The sequence below is a fragment of the Salvelinus alpinus genome, chromosome 13 (genome assembly GCF_045679555.1).
Source record: "Salvelinus alpinus chromosome 13, SLU_Salpinus.1, whole genome shotgun sequence".
In the NCBI taxonomy this organism is placed as follows: Eukaryota; Metazoa; Chordata; class Actinopteri; order Salmoniformes; family Salmonidae; genus Salvelinus; species Salvelinus alpinus.
The window spans coordinates 38,893,474-38,904,925 of record NC_092098.1 but is presented as its reverse complement, the minus strand read 5'-3'; the positions used below and the strand labels follow the sequence as shown (position 1 = coordinate 38,904,925).

General features: G+C 41.6%; 1 protein-coding gene across 4 annotated transcripts in view; it reads right to left on the bottom strand.

The window, feature by feature from the left end:
* Positions 1-11,452, bottom strand: part of ncf1 (neutrophil cytosolic factor 1) — a 29,222-nt gene that overhangs the window by 14,439 nt on the left and 3,331 nt on the right. For 3 of the 4 annotated variants that reach the window (XM_071339264.1, XM_071339262.1, XM_071339263.1), the window contains 10 exons: positions 6,889-6,992; positions 6,526-6,606; positions 6,310-6,385; positions 3,985-4,150; positions 3,119-3,177; positions 1,974-2,096; positions 1,482-1,589; positions 647-764; positions 350-463; positions 3-178 (listed from right to left, as the gene is read on the bottom strand). In XM_071339264.1, the coding sequence (XP_071195365.1) occupies positions 3-178; positions 350-463; positions 647-764; positions 1,482-1,589; positions 1,974-2,096; positions 3,119-3,177; positions 3,985-4,150; positions 6,310-6,385; positions 6,526-6,606; positions 6,889-6,992 (1,125 nt within the window). The remainder of the gene's footprint in view (positions 1-2; positions 179-349; positions 464-646; positions 765-1,481; positions 1,590-1,973; positions 2,097-3,118; positions 3,178-3,984; positions 4,151-6,309; positions 6,386-6,525; positions 6,607-6,888; positions 6,993-11,452) is intronic. The other variant, XM_071339265.1, reaches the window with a different exon arrangement.

Below are 11,452 nucleotides of genomic sequence, written 5' to 3'. Positions count from 1 at the left end.
ACCTCTGTTATTCCAGTCCTGCAGCGGGGACTGTGTGGAGGCCTTGGACGTCTTCCTGGGCTGATTGGGCCGGCCGCCCTTCTGCTGCAGGAAGCGGCGACTGTTCCTGCGGTACGTGTCCTGGCTGATGCGCTGCCGCCCTTTACTGTGAATACTTTGTGCATTGCGGATTGTTGAACTGAAAGCCAAAAGGAAATGTGTAAAGAGGAAATGAGAAGTTAAGAGAAAACGGTAAAAAGAGAAGTATCAGTAGAGAAAAGACTAGATACTCGTCTTTGTCTGAGTTTTTATGCTCTCATAACTTTCTTTATCCATAGAGGAAGTCATTTCCTGAAGTTTGTAGTCCTACCGTCTGGGTGGGGGTGTCTGTCTTCTCATCACATGCTCTTCCGACACCATCTCCTTCTTCTCTCCAGTTCTGTAGAGAAACATTGAGGGGAAGTGTCCCGTCTCCTCTCCTTTCCTATCCAAGACAATATGCACCCAACAAGCACTTAGAAACACTGTGTGTTTGTGGCTACATGATACAACAGTAGAAAATATGTAAGTTACTACTGATCCAAACAGCTGCCTGACTGTGGACTGACTTTCATAGAGATGAATAGATAGAGGGAAGAGTAGAAGAGTACAGAGTCAGCCTACATACCTGACCACCCACCATCCATCCAGGAGCTTGTGAATGACCTCAATAGTTTCCCCCGTCTCAAGAGTCAGCTCATCATCTTGTGCTGCCTTGTAGGCTTTGGTGGTTATGTAGAGTTCTCCTGTGGGGACAAACACACATTGGAATTATGAGCTCGAAGTCAATGCTTGTCTACCACCTAGAGGAAAGACTTCCCTAACTTCTTAAAGTTTGTTTCGGATAAGGTTGTACTAATAATATATAATATTATACTATGTACACTGCCAACACAAAACTTAACAAATCTCCTGAGACCTCACTGAAAACAGTGTCACGAATCAACAGATATTAGATAAAAATGTAAATGACTAAAATGTAGATAGTAAGGCTGGTAATTGCCAGGGACCTCATGATAAGCTATTACCACGATACTTAGGTGCAGATACAATATGTATTCAGATTCTCACAATTCTATATGTATTGTGATTCAATAATGTGATTTCATTGCGATTCGAAGTTCCAAACATATTCTCACCATATGTCTGCTGCAGAGGGACAAGAGAGAGCCATGAGAAAATAAGTTTTGCTCAATCATGGAAATAAAAGTGCTGAAAACATATTGGCCCCCTATTTGAAAAGAAAATGGAGAACAGGCTATGAAAGAAAAACGAGTTTTGGTGCAGGTACAGCCAACTAGCGCAAAAATAATATTGTGATATTGTCAAAACTATACGATGTATCGTCAAAAATAATATCCCGATATGTAACTATCGATCCCCCCCATCACTAGTACATAGTGACACCATTATCCTCCCTGGCTCTTATTTTAGCTGGAGCCCTGGCAAGTGGGGAGACTTGCCTGCGTAGTTGGGATCGGCTTCTTCCGACTCCTCTGGTCCATCCAGGGGCTCTAGGTAAGAGGCGGGCACCCAGCCCCGCTTGGTATCACACTGGCAGAACCACCAACCTGCCATGGTAGAGGGGTCCAAGGTCAAGTGAACACTAAGGTCATGTTCGGTAGGGCATGCAATGTTAAATGTTTTTGGGGGTAGGTCCAGGTACTCTCTCCCTGTTTCAGTCTGTTGTTTTCTGTTTTGTGCCTACTGAACATCACCCAGGAGCAGCAATAGGTTGATCACCTTAGGGATCACCATGTATGTTGCATTTAGTGCACATTGTCACATGCACACTTTTGTGCCTATCATTTCATGCAAAATGTTCATGCTTGGTGCTGTCATCTAGTGTACACCGAATACAACACCCTGATATTACAACTCAATTTTCAGATGGCTTTGCTCTCTGACTGGGACCATTCTTTGGGTCAGTGATCTTATGTTTTATCGACACTCACCATTTGGGCTTTTCTCCACAATCTCCACCAAGTCTCCAATATGCAGGGTGATCTCATACTTGGAGGTGTGGCTGTAGTCAGCAATCACCCTGTAGCTTTCCAATATGATGGGGCCAGAGATCTCTGAACAGAAGACAAAAATTACACTCTTAAATCTTTACGGTAGATCTCTTTATAGCAGGACTATAGCACACTAGAGCCCGTATTCCCTCAAGTTTGGCTAGAAAAGTGTGTCTATTAGTGGGTTAATAAAAAGGGTAAAGACAAGAGTGGGCTATACTCGGCCTTGTCTCAGGATGGTAAGTTGGTGGTTGAAGATATCCCTCTAGTGGTGTGGGGGCTGTGCTTTGGCAAAGTGGGTGGGGTTATATCCTTCCTGTTTGGCCCTGTCTGGGGGTATCATCGGATGGGGCCACAGTGTCTCCTGACCCCTCCTGTCTCAGCCTCCAGTATTTATGCTGCAGTAGTTTGTGTCGGGGGGCTAGGGTCAGTTTGTTATATCTGGAGTACTTCTCCTGTCTTATCCGGTGTCCTCTCTCTAATTCTCTCTTTCTCTCTCTCGGAGGACCTGAGCCCTAGAACCATGCCTCAGGACTACCTGGCATGATGACTCCTTGCTGTCCCCAGTCCACCTGGCCGTGCTGCTGCTCCAGTTTCAACTGTTCTGCCTGCGGCTATGGAACCCTGACCTGTTCACCGGACGTGCTACCTGTCCCAGACCTGCTGTTTTCAACTCTCTAGAGACAGCAGGAGCGGTAGATATACTCTTAATGATCGGCTATAAAAAGCCAACTGACATTTTCTCCTGAGGTGCTGACTTGCTGCACCCTCAACAACCACTGTGATTATTATTATTTGACCATGCTGGTCATTTATGAACATTTGAACATCTTGGCCATGTTCTGTTATAATCTCCACCCGGCACAGCCAGAAGAGGACTGGCCACCCCTCATAGCCTGGTTCCTCACTAGGTTTCTTCCTCGGTTTTGGCCTTTCTAGGGAGTTTTTCCTAGCCACCGTGCTTCTACACCTGCATTGCTTGCTGTTTGGGGTTTTAGGCTGGGTTTCTGTACAGCACTTTGAGATATCATCTGATGTAAGAAGGGCTATATAAATACATTTGATTTGAAGAGACAGGCTCTTACCAGAAGTGTTGTCTCTCGTCTTGTCATTGGACACCACAAAGGTCTCATTTCTTTTTAATCTACATGGGAAACATTGAGAACTCACTTATCAATCCAGAAGTAAAAATTAATACAGGCTGAGTTTCATTCCAGGAAGCTGTCCACTTCCATTCATGGATCTGATACAACAGAGTAGGCGTAAGCAATAACTCCACTGAGTTTCCGCCATATTGCTTTTCACCCATCCAGTCCTATCAGATCTGGGAAGGGGGTGAACGAGAGAAGAGGGAAGGGAACATCTTCCTGGAAAATCTTCCTGGAATGAAACAGGCTGCGTTCCGATTCCTTACCCTTCTCCAGGGGTGTGTTCAGTATGACAGAACGGTGTACAATGTTTAATTCAATGGAAAGCTGGTGGGAGGAGCTATAGGAGGACCGGCTCATTGTAAATGTGTTTGATACTATTGCATTTATTCCATTCCAGCTATTACAATTAGCCCATCCTCATATAGCTCCGTCCACCAGCCTCCTCTGGTTCACTCCCCCACATGCATTTAAAAGCAATGGATTGGTCCATACATGGCTGGAGGGAGTTGCCACCATATTCCTCATACCAGTCAATTATTTTTAAATCCATAATGGCGAGTGTACGAGTACATATTTCTCGTGTAGCTCAGTTGGTAGAGCATGGCGCTTGCAGTGCCAGGTTTGTGGGTTTGATTCCCATGGGGGACCAGTACAAAAAAAATATTAAAATGTATGCATTACTGTAATTCGCTCTGAATAAGAGTGTCGTTAAAATGTAAATGTATGGAGAAGGGTAGAGAATCAGAATGTAGCTACAGTGTTTACAGATCAGTAGTGAGACTGCTTGTAGTTGTACTGACGGGTGTTGAGCGGGTGGGTTCTCGTCCTCCGGTCGGACCTTGAAGAGGCTGCGTACCAGCTGGCTGCGGGAGATCTTGGGGGGCAGGTTGATAAGAGAACCGCAATATTCAGTCAGAGTGCTCTGCCTGGTCTCTGTGCTCTTTTGGTTGTCCAACCACTTTGGCGCTGAGGAAAGGAGGGACCAAAGGGAATGAGGGACCAAAGGAAAGGGAGAAAACAGAGAACCTCAATTCCTTCAAATGGAATATTCAAAATTGAATACTACAATGGTGGATATAGATGTTACATGTTTATCTGTGAAAAACATTATTTAGCACGAAAACAAAACTAACATAAGGACTTTCCCTCAACAGGGCTCAAGTTTAACGTTGTGTTAATGCAACATGGGGAAGCAGAAGTTCCAAACAAATCTCATGCGGTTTGTCTGCAATTTATCAGGTTTGTCTGCAACTTCTGCTTTCCCATGTTGCATCAACACAACCTTAATAACCACTTGAGCCCTGTTGAGGGAAAGTCCTTGTGTTAGTTAGTTTTGACCACAAGTGGTCACAGCCTTTGGATTAAAAACATGCTGCCTTTAGGGAGAAATGAAAATGTTTGATAAAAATCCAAAGTGTAAAATATGTAATATGCCTGTGTTAAACATACAGAATCACTACCCATCAGTTTTTAAGTGTAAAGTAGAGGTCTTCATGGTCCAAAAAGTTGGACCTGTTCCAAAATGGACCTGGGGCTTTCCCACCAAGATCCTACATGCATAAATAAAAAATGTAAATACAGATCCATTTCCAAACGGACACGAGGACAACGAGACCCGTTCCGTATAGACCTGGTCAGATCTAGACCCAGTGATCCGAATGTGGGAAGCAGCAGAAAATTAATTTAAGCTCTTTTATTAACTGGAGCTGATAAAGCACGAGAGGATGGAGAGAGGTGCCGCTCTAGCAGGCGGGGGAGGGGCCGTACTATGAGCGAGTGACATTTGGAGCAGGGAGGTAAAGACCAAAACCAACCAAGCCGACTCGCACTATCAGATCCGACCCAGAACCATGATTTAATTTAGAATTATGGTTTACTGATTAGCATTGTTTAAAAAACGAGAAGTACATTTGTCACATCTGGATTGCAGCAGCAGCTGTTTCCTTATACAAAGCATTGACTGAGAAAAAACACAAACACGCTACCTATTTTTTGTCTGTTCACCCAAGTGCATTCATCACTTACCTGTATACTTTTTAATGTTTTCAAATGAAGCAAAAAGGCAAAGGAGTGATTCCTCATAAAACCCAGATAAAAAAGGACCATGATTTTGGGGATCTTCACAAAATGTAACCCATAGAATAGTCCTTTTGGAGGAAGGATTGTTGACATATATTTGACATTAGATTCTAAAAGCATAACTGAGAAATAATTAATAACATTTAATCAAAGTCGGCATATTTATGACATTTTGGCCTTACCCAGGCCTACTTTAAGACTCCATAATGCTACAAAACAAAAATGGGTGTCATATGAAGCTTAACCACGCTTGCTCTGTAACATGAGTAGTATTTTGATTACAGTAAGTTTTTGTATTTTTAAATAAATGTATGAATATTAAAATATAAAACATGAATATTGAAAAGATTTTTTTTTTGATTTGGCTAATTTGTCAATATATTGTTGAACATAACATACGGGAATATCAAAGTTCCAGAGTGGGATCTCTGCTAGTTTTAAAGTTATGGCCCATTTTTTTTCCAGAGAAATTGGCATAGTATAATTTTCAACAATATATTGAAAAATCATTCCCCCCAAAATTGTTAATATTTGTCAAAATGTATAATTTTTGTATTGAAATTTAAATACTACTTATATTACAGAGCAAGCAGTAAAACTTCATATGACACCAATGTTTGCATTGTAGCACCTATTTATGAAACACTAGGGAATCTTAAATGAGGCCTGGGTAAGGCCAATAATGTCATAAATATTCTCAATTATGCTTTTAGATACAAATGTCAAATACATGTCAACAATCCTTTCTCCAAATCCCTATTCTACGGATTACATTGTGAAAATCATGATTTTTTTTGTCTGGGTTTCGTGAGGAATCACTCAAAGGACACAAGGATTACAACATCACTTCTATAGTAAATTGCCGAGACATCAATACTTTCTTTAACCATGATTTTCCACCTAGGTGCTCAAAGCGCTTGACATAGTAAGGTGGAAATTCACCTCATCCACCACTTATGTGTTGCAGGCAACCAGTGCCAGAACGCTAACCACACATCAGCTCTCATGGTGGAGGGGTAAGCCTTAGAGCAGATACATGTCCTCACCTGGTAGTGCAGGGATGATCCTGTCTTTCTTATTGATGTCACCCGCCTCAATGGGGAACATCTCCTTCAGGGATTTCTATAACCCAGACACATTATCAACTGACTGCAGATCAGTGGGGGTAGTAGGAAGGCAGGCATTCAAAAGCATTTACACAGCTGTCCATCTTTCCTACTTTTTGCCTTCAGGTTATTAAGTTGTGTGAGGCAGCTACTCACGTGAAAGGTGTAGATCTCCGGATACCCTCTATAGATCAATTTCTCAGACAGGTCATTCCATTTCACCATCAGCATGTAGACCTTCAGAGAAAGTAGTCAAAAACATAAGTGAAGAACTGCAATCAAATGCTCATCAGAAATGGCTTTTGCTGAATGAAAAATGTCATCAAAGCAATTTAATGTTAACAAATATACCTGGTCATTAAATATTTTTAAGCATTTCTCTTTTGAGAATCCCCATTGAGCATTCTTTTTTAGTCTATGACCAGGCTTAATCTGTGTCTGGGAAACAACCACAAGTATTGCATGAACCTCCAATGAACCATTGTGTATTTTGGTCAACAATGGTAGTCTCAAACTCACATAGTGCTGGCTGGGGAAGAAGCGTTTCTCAAAGCCCAGCAACTCCACATGCCTGACATAGATTTCCTCCATTGTGAGATGCAGAAGAGTGATAATCAAGAGTGCTGGGTGAAAAGGGAAGATGGCTTTATAGCAACAGAGTGAGCTCAGAAAGCAGCCACCCCCTGTAGGAGGTCATCCCTCAACAGATACCTTGGGATCCTCACGTAGCTATCACTCTGGTCTTTTACTGAGAAACGGTAATAACTTTGATTGCATAGATCCTATTTATTGCCATCATCCATGAGTTCATTGGGTCAATCCATAATTTCAGGGGGTTTTTCTATGCGTCATGCGTGAGATTTCAGAGTTCATTCAAGGCCATATTCTCAAATATATTTTATTTAAGTTATAAAGCTGTTATAGTCAAAAATACAGTGCATTTCACAACAGCTTTTTATTGATTTATCTCACAGAGATAACAAATGTTGATTCAAAGAAATAAACAGATCAGATCTCTGAAGATATTGTTGTTGTTATAGATCTACTCAGTAGAAATTAAGTTATATGCCTCACTTATTGGGGTAATGTACATACATTTAACACTAACAAGGATTTTCATGATATAGAAACATGGCAAGTGTATACAAAGGGGTGATTGACTCTTGGAGCTAAACAAATATATGTGCTTCTGATCAATGTTAAAATAACATTCAATCTAAAAATAACAGTTAATACAGCATCCATAGATCATAGCTGACTACGCCATAGGAGAGGCTAGGGGGAATCCAATTCAGATCATTGAACCAAATGCAGAGGAAGATATAACAAGGATGAATGAATCAGCGGGTCATAGTAGCACATACTTTAATTTAATTTTCCTCAGTGTTGTTCACAGCAACCTTGCTGCCACACAAATATTGGGTTTCACCGGGACTTTTGCAACGCTGAACGTCAGCAAGGTTTGTGATTTCAAAAAGTTTCATAATTTGGTAAAAAGGAACAAAAAACGGTTTAGAAACCCGAACAAATTCATATTGGCTGTGTGTGCTTCCTCTTTCCAATAATAGTTTTATTGTTCAGTTAATGATAGCCTAGGCTGGATTCTGTAGAGAGTAACTTTAAACAGAAACGGTTTACACACAAGGTGCAATTTTGAAACGTGGTTATGCATCAGCAGTTTCTCTCTTGTTATGCCAATCACTGACAGTCACTCAATTAGCCCATGTCAGGGAGAAAGAAAATGTGATTAGTAAATTAGTCCAGCCAGCAATCTAAACTTGTAGTAATCATGGCCAAATGATTGACCGAAGTGGTCCTATTGATTTTGTTAGTCACGCTCACTCAGATATCATATATTTTTTTATTTAGAAAATTGCTAAATCTATACACCCCATTGCAGAATGTGTACAAATGCAGGAAATATACTCAGAAAAAGTATCTCTCCACTGTCAATAGGGGGGTAAAATATTTTCCTCACAAAAGGCTAGGGCCGGCAGACACACGGTAGCCGGCAGTCCCGCGAGCCACTGGCCCCTTATGAGTTCAGATTTTTTGTGACCCCCATCAAAATTGCCCATCTGGGGTACGCCAAATAAAAATGTGATTCACATTTTTTTTTTTTTATAAAAAAAATCTTCACATTTTCAAACAGTCCATTTATATTTTCCAACGGGGCTATACATTTGGGTGAGTTTTTTTCCCCCCTCGCCTGAGTAGCCAGCCTCGTTTCACTGCTAAAAATACAATTAAACCATCTAGTGTTCAGCGAAATAACAACACAATGTCAAATACAGGTAGCCTAGTCAATAATTAACATCCAATCACATTAACCGTTACTCTCTCGCGGGAATTCCACTAATGGTCCATATGTAGCCAAACATAGCTGCTGCTCATTCCGTTTGCTCGAAAATGGATCAATGGTTAAAAAAGTAAGGCCCGCGTCCATAAAGACACATACCAGCTCTACTAGTAGTAATGCTACTACTCGAAAGTCGGTCTTAATTCTTGCTCAAAAAAACTTGTGGCTTATTTTTCAAATTGGGATGTTTGTTTCTAAATGTCTGCTACTACCAGCAGCACTACACCTGTCGATGACACAATGTCTTGCGCAGACATTTAGAAACAAAACATGCCAATTTGAAAAATAAACCACAGGAGTTTGTGGAGCGAGTAGTAAGACATGTATAAAAGCAACAGATACCATTAATAAGAAGGGGCTTATATGATGAGCTACCAAGTGGCTAGGACAGGCAAGCCCCATACTATTGTGGAGGACTTAATTATTTCTGCTGATACGGATATGGCTCGGACAATGCTGGGGGAAAAGCCAATAAAACTGTACAGACAACGCCTTCATCAAACAACACTGTTTCACGATGCATCAGTGACATGGCAGGAGATGTTTTGAAACAATTACTGCTATGCATACAAGCCAGTGAATTTTATGTGTTATAGCTGGATGAGTCAACAGATGTGGCGGGCCAGGCACAGCTCCTGGTATATGTCCATTAAGTTTATGGGGGATGTCAATTAAGGAAGACATCCTCTTCTGCAAACCAGGACAACAGGAGATTATATTTTTAAAGTACTGGACAGCTTTGTGACATCAAATGGTCTTTGGTGGTCAAGATGTGTTGGTATCTGTACTGATGGCGCAAAAGCCAAAACAGGGAGACATAGTGGAGTGGTAACGCGCGTGCAAGCAGTTGCTCCCGATGCCAGTTGGGTACACTGCAGCATCCACCGAGAGGCTGTTGCTGCCAAAGGAATGCCTTACCGCTTGAAAGACGTTTTGGACACTACAGTGAAAACGGTTAACTTTGTTAATGTAAGGCCCCTGAACTCATGTATTTTCTGCACTATGCAATATGGGCAGCGACAATGTAACGCTTTTACAACATACAGAAGTGCGCTGGTTATCAAGGGGCAAAGTATTGACACGTTTTCTTGAATTGAGAGACGAGCTTAAGGTTTTCTTTACTGACCATAATTTTCACTTGTCTGACCGCTTGCATGATGCCGAGTTTCTCACACGACTGGCCTATCTGGGTGATGTGTTTTCTCGCCTGAATGATCTGAATCTAGGATTACAGGGACTCTCCGCAACAATATTCAATGTGTGGGACAAAATTGAGACTATGATTAAGAAGTTGGAGCTCTTCTCTGTCTGCCGATAGTGCAGCTGTTGAACCTTTTGAGGATCTGAGGACCCATGCCAAATCTTTTCAGTCTCCTGAGGAATAGGCATTATCGTGTCCTCTTCACGACCATTATCAAGGACAACACACAGGTCTTTCCATCATTGTATGCTTTTCTTGTGTGCCAATGAACTCAAGCTTACGGACAATGTCAAATGTGATATAGCGAAGCACCTGAGTGAGTTGGGTGCGCCATTACGCAGGTACTTTCCCAAAACGGATGACACAAAAAACTGGATTCGTTATCCCTTTCATGCCCTGCCTCCAGTCCAATTATCGATATCTGAACAAGAGAGCCTCGTTGAAATTGCAACAAGCGGTTCTGTGAAAATTGAATTTAAATCAGAAGCCACTACCTGATTTCTTTATTGGGCTGCGCTCAGAGTATCCTGCCTTGACCAATCGCGCTGTTAAGACGCTGATGCCCTTTGCAACCACATACCTATGTGAGAGCGGATTCTCGGCCCTCACTAGCATGAAAACTAAATACAACAACCCAACATTGCAGTTATGTGCACCATTTCAAGCACACCCTTCTCATTAACCTGTGGTGAGTTATTCACAATTTTCAATGAACAAATAAAGTTTTATATGTAAGATGGCTAAATAAAAGAGCAGAATGATTGTTTATATTATTTGTGCCCTGGTCCTATAAGAGCTCTGTCACTTCCCACGAGCCGGGTTGTGACAAACTCTCACTCATTCTTATGTTTAATAAATATATTGTATAGTGTGTGTGTGTGTGGCAGGCTTACAATGATGACAAAAAACAACATTTGAGAGTGCGCTGACCCTGGTGCTAAAGGTGGTACGCAGCTGGAGGTTGAATGTTTGAAGAGGTACGGGACTACAAAAAGTTTGGGAACCACTGCTCTATATCATTGAATATATTGTCTAATCCAGGGATGGGCAATTCCAGTCCTCGTGGACCGGAATGGTGACATTTTTTCCATATTCTGAGCAAACACATTTGATTAAACTAATTGCATTCTAAACTAAATAGCATGATTAGTTGATTATTGGAGTCAGGTGTGTTAGCTTTGGCAAAAGTGTGTCAATCAGGCCCCCGAGGACTGGAGTTGCCAATCCCTGGTCTAATCCAGGGTTTCCCAATACTCTCTTTGGGCACCCCCCAGAGACGTTTAACATTTTGGTTTTAACCCTGAACAGGCACACCTGATGCAATTACTCAAAGTCTTGATGATTAGTTGACTAATTGAATCAGGTGTGCCAGTTTAGAGTTAAGAGTTAAGTAAAATGTGAAACATCTAATCTACACTGAGTATACAAAACATTAGGAACACCTGCTCTTTCCTTGACCTAAACAAGGGGTGTCAAACGCATTCCATGGAGGGCCTATTATCTGCTAGTTTTAGTGTTTTCCT